General features: G+C 42.5%; 1 protein-coding gene across 3 annotated transcripts in view; it reads right to left on the reverse strand.

Moving 5' to 3' along the window:
* FPGS (folylpolyglutamate synthase) overlaps positions 1–19,088 on the reverse strand; it is a 1,649,361-nt gene that overhangs the window by 929,050 nt on the left and 701,223 nt on the right. For all 3 annotated transcript variants that reach the window (XM_044058278.1, XM_044058279.1, XM_044058280.1), the window contains exon 8: positions 10,909–11,011. In XM_044058278.1, the coding sequence (XP_043914213.1) occupies positions 10,909–11,011 (103 nt within the window). The remainder of the gene's footprint in view (positions 1–10,908; positions 11,012–19,088) is intronic.

Below are 19,088 nucleotides of genomic sequence, written 5' to 3' on the forward strand. Positions count from 1 at the left end.
TACATTTATGGTAAGTGTACACAACTGTAATAGGTTCTTCGTATTTCATTGTTGCAGTCATCACACTTGGGTTGATTCCCAAAGCTGAAGAAGGGTGGAGGCAGTCAAGAAGTGTTAGGGCTGGCTAGTAGGCCTTGCAAGACTGCTATAGCAAATCCAGCTCTGGATTTAGAAAAGAGTGGTAATGCTTGGTGAAGGTGTGTACAAGAACTCCAGGTTGCAGCTTCCAGAATGTCCCTGGTAGGGACTCCCCTGAGAAATGCTGTAGAGGTTGAATTGGCCCTAGTGGAATGCGGTCTGATCCCCTGTGGGGTAGGTTTTCCATGGTGCTTGTAGCAGAAATGGATGCAGTGTCCTATCCATTTGGAAATAGTTTGCTTTGAAATGGCCTTACCTCTCTGCCCCTGTAGCAAAGCTGACTAGCAGCTGGTCAGATATTCTGAAAGATTTAGTCCCATCAAGGAAGAACCTGAGCTGTCTGTGCACATCCAAGGAGTGCAGGATCCTTTCCCCTTTATTCTGAGGGTTAGGGAAGAAGGTTGGCAAATGGCTGGATTGGTTAAGAGCCACAATGGACACCTTAGGCATGAAGGATGGGTTAGTCCTGAGGGAAACCCTGTCTACATGGAAAATAATGAAGGGTTCCACAGCCATTAGTGTCTGTAGCTCAGACACTCTTCTTGCTGAAGTTATGGCTAAAAGCAAGGCTCTTTTCCAAGAGAGGAATTTTAACTCTGCTGAAGCTGCAGGTTCAAAAAAGGGAAGCGTGAGCTTTTCCAGTACAAAGTTAAGGTCCCAGGCAGGGCTGGCTGCTCTCCTAGGGGGCCTTAAGTTGTTAGCCCCTCTCAGGAACTATTTGATGAGAGGGTGTGAAAATAGAGGTGGCTCAGTATTGTAATGAGCTGAGATGGCAGAGGCATGAATCTTAATGGAGAAGGATAGGCCTCTGTGGAGTAGCTCTGCTACGTAGTCCAGGATTAGAGGTAAGCCGGGCACTGCTGTGTCCTTCCCTTGAGACTGATTCCAAGAAAGTACAGTTTTGTACCTACCATAAATGTAGATGTTCGAGTGTTCACCCTGCTGCAGTCATCACACTTGGGTTACCCTGCCGTCAGGCGTTCCCGCAGTCGGCCTGAATTCCAAAGTCTTGGTCCGGCATCTGTTGCTGTCGCTTCTTCCCTGACGTCAGAGCACCAGGGGTATATAAGAGGCATCCAACGCCATTTTCTTCAGTCTTTCTTGCCGTGCGGTGCCCGAAGCAGAAGCAGTTCACAAGTGCCGGTTGGCAGACACCTGAGATTTTCGATTTGAATTTCAGTCCGAAGTCTTCAATAAAGCTAAGTACCCCGTTGGGGAACCTTTTCTTGCCTCAGTCCGATGTCTGAAAAAGTTAACAACTGGATTTCTTGTGGGAAGCAAATACCTCATAAGGACTTCCATTCCTTTTGTATTCCTTGCCTAGGCCCAGACCGCAACGTCACAGGTGGTCGGTTTTGTGCGAGGTTTAATAAACGAACTATCAAACGCCGTTTCCACTTCGCACATTACTTTGGTAGGAAATTTAATTATATCATGCCGTCGGAGCAACCCATGACCTGCATGCATAAAAAACGCAAGGATAAGGACAGGCAGCCTAGGAACAAGCGAGACTCCGAGGCCTCTGCTGGGCCTGTCTCCTACAGGTAGCTTCCAGTTGTGTAGGATTCAGTAGTCATAACTGTATAATCCATCTGCAAGAGTGTCATGAAGTTCACCACTTCTGTCTTAAGAAGCATGAAGTAGGCTTTGGAGAAATTTTTTACCGTGGTTTCCTTAATAGGGGGGTGGGGGCAGGATGTGGATCGGACCAATGAGGTGTTGACTCCAGGTGTGGAACACCAGTCACTCATGTTGGTAATGACTAGATCTAGGATATTGTTGCCCCTGGTGGGGGTGTGGATAAGTTGATCCAAGGCATTGGAGTTTATGAATTCCAGAAAGCGTTGAACGAAGGAGTTGGTACACGAGTACTTTTCCCAGTTAATGGTGGGGTAGTTGAAATCGCCCATTATTAGGGTGTTTGGTTGAACCCTAACATTTTCCAGTACATCAACAAAAGAGGAATGGGAATCCTGGGGCATGATGGGGGATCTGTAGCAAGCTACAATTTGGATTGCAGTTTTGCCCAGAGTTAGTTGCACTTGGATAACCTCGAAAGCATTATGTTGAGCAACTAGCCTGGAGGTGTGGATATCCTTAATGAATATGGACACACCTCCGCCTTTGGTGTTTCGGTCCAGGTTACATGGCTGAAAAGCATGGTATGAGTTATAGCCTCGTAATGCAGGGGTGCTCTCTGGAGCCTTGAACCAGGTCTCAATCACTGCACAGATGTCGATGTTCTCCATTTTAAGGAGTGCCTCGTGTAAGTGCATTTTGAGATTTAGACTTCTAGCATTGTGTAGCATCACCCTCAGTTTTTGCTTACCTGTTCCTGTTACGGTGGTGAATTTGTCATTTGAACCTTGCCTAAAAAAGGCACTATAGGGGTGGCAAGAACCTTAACCAGTATCTGGAATCTCAGGGGTGACAGGTGCAGGCCATCTCTGGCAAAGCATCGTGGTCTGTCGACCATGTCATCCCAGGCAGACAGATTACTGGATCCCTTTAGAATGACACCAAAAGCTTGGGCAATTATTGAAGTCAATCATTTTGTCCTTGTACTGCGGTATCATTCTGGGTGATGGCAGAATGCTACTCAGGGATAGGGTCATTCCTACCTGGGCTACAAGATCAGAGAGCTCTTCCAGGTCTCTTTTCATGTAGTCCAAGGAGGTACGTCTCAGGTCACTCACACCAAAATGGAAAATCACAGATTCATATTTGTACTTTAATATGAACTCTCCAGCTTGACTGCTGTGGCAATGGACAGCTGTACTCGGCTCCTTGTGTAGCCATGTAGCTTTAGTGTTTCCATTTTCAGAGCATTAGTAAATAAAACAACTACAACGCAATATCAATGTTTCAGTGATACGAGTTATTTGCCAAATTATACAAGACAGGTAAGATAAAACAGTTGTGAGGGAACTCACCATAACAGCAATTTGAGAAGGGTAAGTGTCACAGTAGCATTTATAACATGTAGGAAAAATCAGCAGCAGATGTCTACACAACCAGACAGGATCCCAGAGCTCTACATATGTTAGGGCACAAGCCAATGTTTTCAGCTCACAGAAATGATCTCTGGCATCTTGGATAAAAGGGTATACCAAGTTAAATAAATTTTTGTTCCTTTTTGCCAGCAAGCCCCCCCCCCCCATAAGACAGCCAACTTTATTGCAAAGTATAGGATGGTACCACCCAATGCGGTTTTCTGTCTTAGAAGTGCTAGGTTTCTCTGTGTGGGAGGTAAAAGAGGGGGCTGTTCTGAGGAGGAGCTGGTGGCAAACTGTGTGGCAACAGTAACCCTACTTTAACATTTACTGTTGAGTCTTCACACAACTGTTCATATTAAAGTCACTGCTGTAGCCACAGCATTCATAATATATGAAAAGCAGACCCTTACAGCAATTCCACAGGGTAGGGGTGACTCGCAGCATCTGGTGAGTTTCCTCAAGAGATGCCTTTGAAAACGGGTATTCCAAAACCCTGATCTAGCCCTGGATTGTTAATCCAGACTGCACTACTTGAAAAAAATGTATGAACTGGTGACAAGGTGGATGTCTCACAAATGGCACCTTAATGAAAACCTCCCAAAAATAGTTGCAGAGGTAGAAGTTGTGCTGTTAGAATCAGCACTTATATGTTCTACCAAAGACGTGCCCTTCTTGCCATAGCAGAAGACAATGCAATGTGCTAATCACCTAGAGAGAGACAGAGGTCTGGTTGTGGACATGTTTGCCCACTTTTCCATAAGCACAGGTTACAAACAACTGGTACATTTGACTGATGGATGTCATCCTATCCAAGTAGTATCACAATTTGTCTGAGGGCATCCAGCATATGAAGGATTTTTTTACTATGGAGTTTATGGAAGAGTTCCAATAACTGGATTATCTGATTAAGGAACATTTTCAAAACCACTTTTGACACAAAGGTAGGATTTGTCCTGAGACTATCAATGTGTAAGACTGAACTGTTGCTTTGCAATCACAGCTTGGTACGCAGAGATCCTTCTTGGGGAATGTTACTGCCACCTAGAAGACTGCCATCCAGGACAGAATCTTCAGCAAAGAGACTGCCAGTTTGAAGTGGTCAAAGTCTGCTGTTCCAGGATGAATTTCAGGAACACAGGAGGATGAGAAGAGGCGGAAGGCATGCCCAAAGGCAGGTAAAGGCTAGGACTGTTATAGTGAGGGTCAAAACTTTGAATGTTGGCAGTCTGACTGGTATAGGGAGGGAGCTAGCTGATATGATGAACCAAAGGACAGTTGGTATATTGTGTGTGCAAGAGACCAGATGGAAGGGGAGCAAGGCATGGGAGGAGAAATGGCGTAGGCATTATCCTGCAGGAACAGTATGCTAAGAGTGTTCTGCAGGTGAAAAGAGTGTCAGATAGTGTGATGTTTATGAAGCTGGAAATTGATGATGTAATGATGAATGTTGTTAGTGCATATGCTCCACAAGTGGGGTGTGCGATGGATGAGAAAGAAACATTTTGGAGTGTGTTAGATGAAGTGGTGATTACTGCACCCAAGGGTGAGAGGCTGGTGATTGGAGCAGATTTCAATGGGCATGTTGGTGAAGGGAACAGAGGGGATGAGGAAGTGATGGGTAGGTATGGTGTTAAGCAAAGGAATGCAGAAGGTCAGATGGTAGTGGATTTTGCAAAAAGGATGGACATGGCTGTGATGAATACGTATTTTAACAAGAGGGAGGAGCATAGGGTGCCATACAAGAGTGGAGGAAGATTCACACAGGTGGATTATATCTTATGTAGAAGGGCCAATCTGAAGGAGGTTGGAGACTGTAAAGTGGTGGCAGGGGAAAGTGTAGTTAGGCAGCATAGGATGGTGGTTTGTAGGATGACATTGGTGATCAAGAAGAGGAGGATGAGTGTGAGGGCAGCACCAAGGATCAAATGGTGGAAATTGAAAAAGGGTAATTGTGAGGTGATGTTCGGGGAAGAGTTAAGACATGCATGGGTGGCAGTGAAGAGTTACCAAATAGCTGGGTAACTACAGCAGCGCTAGTAAGACATATGGCTAGAAGGGTGCTTGGTGTGACACCTGGAAAGAGGAAGGAGGACAAGGAGACCTGGTGGTGGAATGAAGTAGTACAGGAGAGTATACAGAGAAAGAGGTTGACGAAGAAGTGGGATTGTCAAAGAGATGAAGAAAGTAGACAAGAGTATAAGGAGATGAGGTGCATGGCAAAGAGAGAGGTGGCGAAGGCTAAGGATAAGGTGTATGAATAGTTGTATAAAAGGTTGGACACTAAGGAGGGAGAAAAGAACCTGTACTGATTGGCTAGACAGAGGGACTGAGCTAGTAAAGATGTGCAGCAGTTAAGGGTGATAAAGGATAATGAGAGAAATGTACTCACAAGCGAGGAGAGTGTGTTGAGCAGATGGAAATAGTACTTTGAGGGGTTGATGAATGAAGAGAATGAGAGGGAGAGAAGGTTGGATGATGTGCGGATAGTGAATCATGAAGTGCAGCGGATTAGCAAGGAGGAAGTAAGGATAGCTATGAAGAGGATGAAGAATGGAAAGGCTGTTGGTCCAGATGACATACCTGTGGAAGCATGTTGGTGTTTAGGTGAAATGGCAGTGGAGTTTTTAACTAGATTGTTTAATGAAATCTTGGAAAGTGAGAGGATGCCTGAGGAATGGAGAAAAGGTGTTTTGGCACCGATTTTTAAGAATAAGGGTGATGTGCAGAGCTGTAGTAACTACAGAGGGATTTAACTGATCAGTCACAGCATGAAGTTAAGGGAAAGAGTAGTGGAAGCTAGGTTAAGAAGGGAGGTGATGATTAGTGATCAGCAGTATGGTTTCATGCCAGAAAAGAGCACTACAGATGCGATGTTTGCTCTGAGAGTGTTGATGGAGAAGTACAGAGAAGGTCAGAAGGAGTTGCATTGTGTCTTTGTGGACTTAGAGAAAGCACATGACAGGGTGCCTAGAGAGGAGTTGTGGTATTGTATGAGGAAGTCAGGAGTCTCAGAAGAATGTAAGAGTGGTACAGGATATGTACGAGGATAGTGTGACAGCAGTGAGGTCTGCGGTGGGAATGACAGAAGCGTTTAAGGTGGAGGTGGGATTCCATCAAGGATCAGGTCTGAGCCCTTTCTTATTTGCAATGGTGATGGACAGGTTGACAGACGAGATCAGACAGGAGTCCCCGTGGACTATGATGTTTGCAGATGACATTGTTATCTGTAGTGAGAGTAGGGAACAGGTGGAGGAGACCCTGGAGAGGTGGAGATATGCTCTAGAGAGAAGAAGAATGAAGGTCAGCAGGACTAAGACAGAATATATGTGTGTGAATGAGAGGGAGGACAGAGGAATGGTGAGGATGCAGGGAGTAGAGGTGGCAAAGGTGAATGAGTTTAAGTACTTGGGATCAACAGTTCAGAGTAATGGTGAGTGTGGAAGAAAGGTGAAGAAGAGAGTACAGGCAGAATGGAGCGAGTGGAGAAGAGTGTCAGGGGTGATTTGTGACAGACGAGTACCAGTAAGAGTGAAAGGGAAGGTCTACAAGAGAGTAGTGAGACCAGCTATGTTATACGGATTGGAGACAGTGGCATTGACAATAAGGCAGGAGTCAGAGCTTGACGTGGCAGAGTTAAAGATGTTAAGATTTGCACTGGGTGTGACGAGGATGGACAGCATTAGGAATACGTGTATTAGAGGGTTAGCCCAGGTTGGAAGGTTTGGAGACAAAGCCAAAGAGGCAAGAATACGCTGGTTTGGATATGTGCTGAGGAGGGATGCAGAGTATATTGGGAAAAAGATATTAAGGATGAAGCTGCCAGGTAACAGGAAAACAGGAAGGCCTAAGATAAGGTTTATGGATGTGGTGAGAGAGGACATGCAGGCGGCTGGTGTGACAGAGCAAGATGCAGAGGACAGGAAGAAATGGAAACAGTTGATCTGCTGTGGCGACCCCAAACGGGAGCTGCCGAAAGAGGAAGAAGAAGGAGGAGGATGAAAAGCCCTTTGGGTCAGTCACAGGTGGATCACTCTCATTATGAACTGTTTAATCAATGCTTTACTGACATTGCGATGGTAGGAGAAAGTAAGCAGGAATAGATGAAATATGCACCTTTATATAACAGTAACACTCCATCTCTAAAAAGATATTATAAATAGGGGAGAAGCACTTTTTCATAAGAACATTTTCCTTTCTTCACAAAATGGAAAATCTTTTCTACTTTTCTAGATATAAATTTCCTTGCTTTAAGTTTCATGCCAACTTTTAGAATGGTAAGCATGTTCTGAGAAAAAAAAAAAAGATGCCAGAGAGAAATGTCAGAGCCATCAAGCTGACGGCTTGAAAACCCATCCCCCTAGGTGAGCAAGTCTATGTTCTGTGACAAGAAGAAAAGATCCTTAACCAAGTACATCACCAAGAACTAGTGCTGCTTTGGCCAAAACATAGCTATAGTGACCATAATGGGCTACTCCCCTGTTCACCCTTGTCAACTATTCCAGGGATAAGAGTAGTTACAGGGAAGGCTTACAAGACGTAGTGTTGCAAAGGAAGGACAATATTGTCCACACTCTGGTCCTTGCTGCAAAAAAGCCTCTAGATTGGATGGTTCCCTAAGCTAGAAAATAAGCCCACTTCAGAAGAAACATCATTTACTTTTCAAATGCAGGAAAACCCTGTTGGCTCAACCTCCACTCATCGTTCCCTGACAAAGTTCCACTTAAGCTGTCAGCTACTCTGTTGTAGTTTGAGGCACACTGGCCTAAGCTTTAGAATGGACTGGGTTGCTAACTTGCACAACTGCACAGCCAGCTGCTAATTTGCACAACTGCACAACCAATCAGAAAATAGAGTCTTGTGCCTCCCTGTTATTGTAGCTCATTAACATGGAAATAACAGGACTCAAGCAATATGACACACTGATTATTAAATGCCTTGAGGGCTGACTATATAGCCAACATATTAATGTTGATATGAACACACCTTAATGCGTAGGGACCAAGGTCTATCTTCTAAGAAAATTACTACTTTGACACCCTGTACAAAATCTGAATCACAGAACGGCGGGCATCAGAAGAAAGAGTAGCCTTCATGCCTGCACACCCGATTTACCCACAACATAAATTCCCTTTCTGAATGCAAGGCAGCACCAAGAACTCAAAGTAAAAGGACTATGAGTGGTGGCTCCAACAGCTTACCAGGATCCAATGACTACTTCACATGTATGGTCTGGCTTGCAGAACCATAAGGGTCACACATCCATGTGGCCCAAGAGCCTCAAGAAGTCCCTGACCACCATGTGACCCTTGCTAGTCTGCAAGTCCTAGGACCCTATGGTAAGGGATTTCTCTTTTGGGTGATGAATCCTGCACTTCCCTATGTACACCCCCATAAATGTCCTGATCCTACCTACACTGAAGTTTAACTTTGTGATGTTGACTGAAAACCCCAGATGTTGGAGGCAATCTTATGACATGTTGACAATGTCCAGGATCTGATACTACAATTAAGCCTGTGGTAGAAAAATATGGGTAATGGCAGATGAGGGACTTCAGTCTGTGGAAGGCTACCACAGAGGTCCAGTGCTTCATGAATACTGAGTAACACACAGAGCCCAAAGGGCAAGAACAATTTAACACTGGGGTCTGACTCCCTGTGGTCCTTGTGAATGGGTAAATGTAACCATCTTTCAGATCTAGTGTGATTAGTAAGGACCAAGGGATGAAATATGGGAGCAGCAACTGATGGCTTACCATCCTGAACTTGGGTACTCACAAGAGGAGGTATAGTCTACATAAGTCCAGAATTAGTCTCCATGGTCTCTATATTTTAGGAACCAGAAACAGGCAGAAGGACCCTTACCCTTCTTTCTGCTCTGGCACCCATTCTAATGCACATGGATCCAGCGAATGCCAAATTAGGGACCAGCACATGGATCCAGCGAATGCCAAATTAGGGACCAGGCCAAGAATAGCCAATCCTGTATTAACAAGGCATCCCCAAAAAGAGTGGAAGGGATTCATTCTACTGTGTTCCTTTCTTTTATGATGTTCAGCTGGTGATTATATTTTCCCATGTCTCAGTGACATGGCTGACTCTACTTTCCAACTGGTTAAACTGTAGAGGATTGTAAGGATCTGCTTGGAGGGAATGACTAAACCCACATCATGACTGTGTCACCATTTCTCTCTTCCTCTTGCCTAGCCACACCTACCTATCCTAGATTTTTGTCACTTGATGTTCTTTGGGGTGGTGCATGAAAATAGGGCTCGTCTTTGAAGGGTAACATCTAGTACACTAAATAAAATTGGGGGCAGAGGCTGCTTGATCTGCAGGATAGAGTGGCTTATTGTTCCAATGACAGCTGTCCTGATTTTAATGAAGGCACCAAACAGAAGTCAAGGAGGCAAAGTAATAAAAAGAAAAACATTACTTCGCAAGGACTTGCCTTTTTATCCTCTATTTCCCCCCTACAAAGGTGACCCCAAGCAGAGATTCCTTAGCTATGAAGGAGCATTCAAAAACTCTTCCTTGACATTCTCATGTAATACATGGACCTTGACCCAGATGTGGCATCTTAGGACGGACAACAGGAGAGAAACTACTCTTAGAACATGACTGATGCATAAAAAAGGAATGCCATGAATTTTCTAATCAGTTTCGTGGAACAGTGGTGGGGCTTAGAGGTAGGTAGGGTATTTTATCATAGTTTGCAGTCATGAAGTTGGCACAGGATGGAACAAAAGGCCCACTGACACCAAAAGACTGTCCATCACTGCTTTATAGAGATAATGACACAAGGGGTCAGGATTTGGCAAATTGCACAATGCTTCCTAATACTTCCTAAATCTGGTTTCCTTAGTGTTGCTACTGCAAACTTTTACAAAAGCTTTCTTCTGGGTTCAAGCTATGATTTACACATTCCAAAATAAAAAAAAAGCATTCAACTTTCTCCTCCAAGGGTTTATGTTGTGTAAACCAACTCTTCCCAATTCAAATACCAAACATTACACAATCTTGTTTTCCTGCCACTGTACAACCTGACTTTAACTCTCAATGATTACGCTATATCAGCATACCCACCCAGTTAAACAAAGATGTTCACTTAGGATGTGCTAAATAATCTAGCAAACAGTTTTACAATACTGAACACCCAGGTTTACAAGTAGTCTTGACGTTCTCATCAAAGACATTAAAGGTCCCAAGGATGTTACAAAGGAAATCATTCTTTCTAAGACTACATTAACTTTATATTAGACCCATTAGGTCGCTACTACAGGGGAAGAGTGAGAATAATGTCATTCAGAGGGTAAAGGTACAAAGAAAATCAAACCAGGGAAAACACCTCAGGCTGCTTGTTCTACTGTAGAGAGTGGCATATCACCCAATGCCTGCTGTCTTGATTTAAACAAAGTCACCAAAATCAAAGACACACAGTGATAGAAAATCATTCCTTTGTATTTCTTGGAAAATCAATGGAGTATGAAACTGCACCAACTGAAAAACTGACTCCTGAAGAAAAACACTGGTATCAGAATAAATATACATACAAAGAGATGGAAGGAAACAAAGACTTGCATGTAAAACAGGCCAAGTCTTTCAAAGAGATGTCTTACAGAAATTTAAGCAAGCACAGCAACTCCTTTGTGAAGAATCCCAGCTATTGAATATCAGCATTATGGCTGACTTACAGCATGAAGCTGTAGCCCAGCGAAATTTTTTCTATACCAGAAGATGTTATTTTTCTAGTCAGTCAGTTGACTCAAACACTTACCTTAAAGATGCCCCCTTTCTGCCAAGCAATCTTCTCTATAGTGTCCCCAAGGATACTTGTGTGATCAATCCCAAGTGAGGAGATTCCACATACAACAGGTTTCCTGCAATTGTAATTAATAAATCTCGTCAAAAGAAGCAACACTGATTGTGCAATCATTTCTTTTTTTGGAGGTGTAAAATGGTGGATAAAACATGTGGTAACAAAAGCAAGAAAGCTTTTGAAGGGCTGCATGTATAAAGCAATATTAAACAAAAAAATCTAAAACATAATACCAAAGCATCTTAGCCAAGCCTAAAGCTGACATGATGAAAAGCAATCTAAAGGAGTCAACACATTACTAGAACATCCTTTCAACAAAAAGCCAAATCAATAAAATATACCTGAGTGAACAGGTCTTGTGATGTACATGAGAGAAAGCCCTGACTATGACCCAAAGGGACAGTGTTCAGTTAATGTTAAAAGTGCTGGAGCAGACAGGTGGTGGCGGACATGGGTGACAGACCAAAAACATCTCACCAATGTAAGGGAGATGGAAGCAAAATTAGGATGCTTGACGGTGCAATGGTGGCATTATCACCTCACAGCAAGAGGTTCTCTGGTTCGATTCTTGGCTGGGATGCCTTCTGTGTGGAGTCTGCATGTCCTCCCTGCATTTGGGTGGCTTTCCTCCCACGTTACAAATACGTGCACCTGGAGCATTTCTCCCCAGGCCTCGGCTGAAAATTGGCTGCGTTTCAAGTTGGACTTTCCCAGTTAGCAAATGCTAAATAAAATAAAACAAAAATAAATAAATAAAATGCCTCACTGAACAGTGACATTAGTGCTTGTGGCAGTCAGACTCTGGATGGTGGGAATCTACAGTATGAACAATCTGCTTCACTCCCTAACTTCAGAGAGGAAAAAGGGGGGGTAGGGCATACAGAGAGACCATACAGAAGCACAGGTGGCAAAGTCCCCAGGATGCCCTTAAGAGCCACAACAGTCCTCAAAAACACCAGAACAAGTCCAGCCCAGTTAGATGAATTCTGGTAAATCCAGTGTGGATGCAAGACACTAGGGGCTAGGCCGGTATCAGAGGTTCTATGGGCAAAAAAAAAAAAAAAATACACTTATGTTCTTTGACACAGACTGTCATTATAAAAAATGTACCATTATCCTATATTAAGCCTCAGCTTATACAAAAAAAAAATCTCTGAATGCACTCTTCCCATAAAAATATCTTAAGTTCAAATTCACAGACATGGTTTGCAGTCTACAAGGCTAGTATGCTAATAGCAGCACTGTAAAAGCCTACATGTCACTTAAAAGTACCAGAATAGAATTCCACCTATATTGCAATGCACAGATACTATACACATCATCATCAGAACATGAGTAGCACTACTAATGCTGTTCAAAGACAGCTCTATGGCGCATCAATGCTATTACCAAATACAGTGCCGCAACATAACTGCAGCCAAAGGCCAATGGGCAGTGTGTCTCCAAACCAAGACACTGGAAGGTACACATCTTAATGTGCCAGAAAACCTACCCCAAATGCAATGATTCCCAAAAAGGATACAGCTCAACTAAGGTACGCTCACACACGCCATGCTATGGAGAAATGATTTTGTACATTTTGTGGCCATACATACATGTACACAACTGCATATATAAATACCTGGCCAAACGGTAAGTGGAAACAAGAGTGAAACATTCCTGTTAACTGCCTGCACTGCTAAAATTTGGCTGTGCAAACTGTGGTCTGTTCTCAAAGAAAAAGCCTGCCAAAACTGCATTTCTTCAAATGAGAAAGTTTGGGCTGTTCTCACTAACCAAAAGTTGCCAACAGGGTAATATTGTACAAAGAGTAATTTCATAACAAGACATTGTTGTGTCTTTCGGCTTTTCCCGCTTAGGGGTCACCACAGCGGAACTCCGGTCCACTAATGATTGGTAATTGATTTTTTACATGCCGAGTTACCAGCCCTGACGCACAACCTTCAACGAAGGTACGCCCATTCACGCATGTCTCCACGCAGAAGACGCTCTAGCTGAGAATCGAACCGGACAGCGTCTCTCTCTTTTTTTAGACAGAGGATATGAGAAGGAATTAATGGAAGACGTATCTGCATACGTCATAAGCCAATGGGGAACAAAATATTTGCCATTACTTGGCTTAAACAGAACATCTAAAGATTTAGTAAACAATCAAATTAATGAACAATCTGTCATAAAAGATATGAAAATGAAAACAACTAACAGTAGTTACAACAGAGCCTGTATAATAGAGTTTGGTCCATACAGTCAATTTATTAAAGATATTATCACCAAAAATTGGCGATTCTTAATTAAAGATAAAGAAATTGCAGATGTACTGGGAACTGAACCCAGATTTGTGAATAAGATGGGTAAGAACATCAAGAGAACACTTGAATTTGGAAACAAGATTAAATATACTATGAACGCACATACATCTAGATGTGGGACTTGCAAACAATGTTCAAGTATATATGAAATGAGTCCCATTATTTTAGGAAACGAGAATAGAACTAAAATTTATACACCTAGAGGTAATTGTAAATCAAGTATGGTGGTGTATATTGCTATGTGCACAGTCTGCCCCTCATTTTATATAGGGAAGACTGAAAGATTATTAAGACAGAGGATATATGCACATTTATATTGTATCAAAAATAAGGACTTGAAGAACGCACTCGCCAGGCACATTATAGATGAAGGAGATGAACATAAGTTTAAATTTGCTATAATAGAGGTTGTTAAAAGTGATCCTAGAGGAAGTAACATCAAAAATCTTCTAGCTTACAGAGAACTTTATTGGCAGGTACTAACAGATGCCACAAGAACACCAGGCATCAATGATTATTTTTCAATTAAACCTCTCTTAATGTTAAACAATTAACATATGTATTAACTTGTAGGCACAGTAAAAATACACAATACTACATGGTTTTTAAATTTTATAATTTTTGTAATGTATTAGTACTATTAGATAAAGTATAAATAATATATTTATTAAGGATGAATTTAATAACATGTTGCTTTAAGAACAGTTTAACTTTTGGCGCCAATTTTATTTTAAAATGGAGTGCAATCAGCTGTTTTATTTGTTCTGATGAAGCTAGCTTAGTCTAGTGAAAGCGCTTAACGTTTGCAGTTCATTTGTAATAAATATTCCTTTGATTTTATTAACATCCGGTGGATTTATTTTGCTGAAAACTTCAGAGCTTGGAGTGAACAACATCGTGTGGATTTCTGTGGTATTATATACGTGTGGTTCCATACGGGCTGTGTCTCTGAAAAGTTGCCAACAGGGTAATATTGTACAAAGAGTAATTTCATAACAAGACATTGTTGTGTCTTTCAGCTTTTCCCGCTTAGGGGTCACCACAGCGGAACTCCGGTCCACTAATGATTGGTAATTGATTTTTACATGCCGAGTTACCAGCCCTGACGCACAACCTTCAACGAAGGTACGCCCATTCACGCATGTCTCCACGCAGAAGACGCTCTAGCTGAGAATCGAACCGGACAGCGTCTTACTGTGAGGTGACAACGCTACCGCAGCACCACCACCGCAGATTCATAACGTGACATTAATTTTTAAAAAATTTTATAACTTTTTTTTTTTTTTTTTTTTAACCAGGAAAGTCCAACTGGGACAGTGCCCATTTTCAGCAAAGGCCTGGGGAGAAATATTCCAGATGCATGTCTTTGGAATGTGGTAGGAAACCGGAGCACTCGAAAGAACAGTAGGAAGGACATGCGGACTCCACATAGAAGGCATCCCAATCAATAATCGAACTGTAGAACCCCTTGCTTTAGGTGACACCGCTAACTACTGCAACCTGCCTAGTATGCTTGAGTGAGTGATGAGGTTCACACTGTGCACTAGGTCGTGGAAAATTTCACTGCAGGATCATCACAAACACACACACAAAGGTATACATTGTTAAAATTGTTGACAGAGTGACTGAGTGCATACATGCAAGCACACATGTATGTACTGTTGAAAGCTTTCAAATGTCCTGTACAATTTATCTAACATTTGTTTACAGGGAAAGTCTGACTAGGAATGAAGCCAATTTTCAGCGGAGGCCTGGGGAGTAACACTCTAGATGCACGTCTTTGAAACGTGGGAGGAAACCGGAGCGCCCAGAGGAACCCCACACGAAAGCAGGGAGGGCATGCAGACTCCACACAGAAGGCACCCCAGCCAAGAATCGAACTAGAGAACCTCTTGCTGTGAGGCAACAACGCTTCCGCTGCACCACTGTGCCATCCATGCATTTTCCATAACCTTGCTTATATGCTGCAAGGTCAGTGAGGAGTGCTGCTCGTCACTGGGTCGGTGCATGGACGGAAGGGGGCCAACCTCTCTCTCCAGCAGTGCACTGCACATTCGTGGGGAACCGGCTGTTAAATAATTTGTACATGACCTGCACCACAGTTCAGTGTGCTTTCATTGCACACTAAGTGATGCAATTTCTTCTACAGACAGCATGACAGTCTGTGCGCAGATGCACAGTGACATAAAGAACAATTTACTCCACCCTGAGCAACTAGCACCTACTCCTTGCATGGCAGACTTTCATATTTGGTATGAGAAAGTTCTACCCTTCTTAACGCCAGGACAGTCTCCAACGTTAATCCTCCTGGGCAGCCTCCTTTACGGAAACGTACTCTTCATTGAAGTAGCTCCAAAGGAAGACCTGGACCTTGACATCACATCCAGCTTACAGTGTTTTGCAAAACAGCTGAGAGAAGAATGGGTACTTGTTGAACAAAAATCATCCTAAGCTGCAGTTCTGGAAAAAAAAAGCCAAGTAGTAGAGACTACTGTAACAGAATAGAATCTTTTGGATTAATGGAACATATTTAATGTACATGACATAACACAACTGAATGCAATCTAAAAGTCATTCTGCTAGGGTTACCTTAGAAACTCTTCAGTCGAGTGTTCCATTACATATGGAGATGAAGAGCTGCAAGTCCTTTCTCATATACAAGCTCAGCTGACGGTATCACAGCCATGCAGAGCGATAGGTACTCATCCTTTGGTTAGAATATCAAGGGAAGAAAACTGGTGTGCGAATACTTTGGTTCAGGTTGATTTGACTAGCAACTTCACACATAATGGGAAATAACAAATAAGTACTGTTTATGAAAGGTCAAATATGGGAAGGGAGAACAACTGATGGGGCATACAGCTCATAAATCCTGGCTTAACTGACAGCAACTAGAAAATGTCTTCCATGAAAGGAATTAATTCAGGAGAAGGTTCAAGCTCAAATTGGGCACAGTTGGCATCTTCAACAAAAAAGCAGAGATCTCAAAAAGAAACTCAGTCTTTTAATGTTGATTTCAAAAGAACATGTTTGAAGGATAACACCAAAATTACACTTCTTTCCCTCAGAGTGCATTTACCTGCCTACAGGATGACCTCCATACTTCCATGTATTAAAGCATGAGAAGTTTATTCCACTCTAACATTTCCATCCTAGTCAGCTTTCTCAGTGTACGAGCTGGGGCTGAAAGAAATCTCATGATACTTTCTTTGGGGATTTGTCTCTCTTGCATCATTTTGCCTATCACAAATCACATTTAAATGCTTCTTGACAAAGAAAACAACCTAGCAAAGTACTTTTAATTCTACTTAATTTGACACTCACTCCGGTAAATTCACAGGCCTTTCACTGTATATGCAATATCAGTTGCATTCTTTCCCTTCCATGCAGCCATAAACCTATTGAGACTTTAGTCTTAAATGAAGAAAACGAATAACCATTGAGAAAACACTGATGTGCAATAACTAACCATAACAGCAGATGTCCTACTGATCACATGGTCCTTGAGAGGTAAGGCAAAACCTAGTTAAAGACAAAGGGAGGGGATGGATGGGTGGGAAGGAATACTGCAGCAGTGATCGAGAACAGCTACTGTTACGGTAAATTCTTACAAAACTGTACTATGTCCCTCTCCTTAGATCAGTGCTGCAATATTCAAATTGTTGAGTTCCAAACCTTAGTGACTGGCAAGGTGAATGGAACAGGCATAGGAGAACTGTCAATTAATCCAAAGCAAACTGTTCTTGCAAAGACGGCTCTGGATCTAGAGAAAGCATCTCCCCTGTAGTGTTTACTAAAGGTGTGTACAGAAAACCAAGTTGCTGCTTCTAGAATGGTTCTGGAGTCAACACCTTTGTAAAAGGCTCCAGAGAAGGTAACTGCTCTAGAGGTATGCGTGTTTACAAAAGAAGGTGAAGATTTCCCATGGTTGGTGTAACAAAGGTGAAAGGGACTTAGAAATCCATAGTTAGTAATAGTTTGTTTAGAGACAGGGTTCCTCAGCTTGGCTTCCTGAAGAAAAACAAACTGGTCAGGCTTGCAAAATGGATTTTGCCTTATCCAGGTAAAATACAAACTGCCTGATTTATCCAAAGAACGGAGGATTTGCTCCCCCTTGTTCTTAGGATTAGGGAAAAAGACAGGAAAATTTATGGCCAGATTGATGGATAGCTCATTGACCACCTCAGACATAAATGAAGGGCTGACCCACAGACACCCTCTCCTTATGGAAAATAAGGAAAGGAGATGATACCATCAAGGCTTGGAGCTCAGAAACTCTTCTAGATGATTAAGGGCTACTAGAAGAATAGTCTTCCAAGTACACAACTTAAGAGAGACAAACTGCTGGTTCAAAGAGAAAGAGTACTTTTCTAGGATAAAGTTATGGTCCCAGGAAGGTTGAATAACTTTCCTAACAGGTTTTAAAGGAAGGACATCTTTAATAAACTGTTTTACCTCCAGCATGGAAAGAAGGGGGATTCTAGAGCAAACACACAGAAACTGCCAATAAATGTCCTTTAACTGAGGAGTAGACATTACAGGTTTAATGTATCTCACACTAACAGGGACCCCAGATTGCATGGAGTCATGTTTTCTAACATGACACCAGGCAGAAATTATTTTTTTTCCATTTAGATGCAATACTTTCTAGTGGCAGGTTTCAATGCCTCCTAAAGAGCCTGTAGCACATCCTCAGAAAATTAGGATTCTGATCCCTTTCAGGCACCATCATCTGTAATGTTAGGCTGAGAGATGATAGACTGCGATGAAATGGAGAGCCCTTCAGCTGCATGAGCAAATCCACTCTGTGGGGTACAAATTGCAGGAGGAGTCATTACTGGGCACACTGCAGGTGCTGTGAAGAGCACTAATGGCTGACATCAAAGAGTGAAACAATACCAATTTCATGAACTTTAATCGTACTTTGACTTTGGAATGGGGTCTATTCCCATCATGGTATTAGAAACCCAAAAGACTTGGAGAAATTATAACAAAAAGGGGTCCCTTGTTGTGATGCTCCTTGGCTAGGTGGTACAGAAAGAATGAACGTACATTGCCTAGGTCAAAAAAGGGACTCCAACAAGAGTTTTGGTTTGTCCTTCTGGATATTTAACAAGACCATAGTAAGTAGGGGCAGGGGAGGAAGCCATAAAGAAGCCTCCCTTCCCAAGGAAAGGATATCTGCCCTCCATGCCTGAGGGCAAGGAGTCCTGGAGCAAAAAAGCTGTAGTTGCCCCATTATAAATGGAGGCAAATGCATCTATCCTTGACGTCACTTACAGAGGAGGATTTAAACATGCTATGTTCAAAGTTTTAATTGTTTGAAGAAGTCGTGACAGCAACAAGACGAAAGCGCTTACCTAGAGGATTTATGTAGTACTATTTTTTACAACTGTGGAACCATTTTTAACTTTGGTGGTAAACTTTTATATTAAAGGCTTCATTCTTGCTGGACGTGTGTAGACCTCAGTTTTGGATTTTTTTACAGTTTATCCTAGGAAATCTCCATTTGTGGGCCATGTCTAGGAAGACCTCTCTGCTCAGCATCCATTCGTGAGGATCTTAACTTGTTCTGCTTAGAAAGTTCACCATAACATTGTCCTGAGAGGGAATGTAAAGTGTTTGGAGGGACAAGTTTGCTTTCATGGCCTATTCCTATGTTAGAAGGGCTACTCTGCATAGTGGATAAGACACTGCCTCCCCTTATTTATCTTCCAAAAAAGGCAGTGTTGTCCATGAAAATTCTGAGGGAGACCAAGTGTGAGCGAAAATCTACACAGCCTGAATCAGTTCCTTATCTCCTTCAAGTTGATATGTTCTGTCATCTGA

The sequence above is a fragment of the Protopterus annectens genome, chromosome 16.part0 (genome assembly GCF_019279795.1).
Source record: "Protopterus annectens isolate FY-2018-M chromosome 16.part0, PAN1.0, whole genome shotgun sequence".
In the NCBI taxonomy this organism is placed as follows: Eukaryota; Metazoa; Chordata; order Ceratodontiformes; family Protopteridae; genus Protopterus; species Protopterus annectens.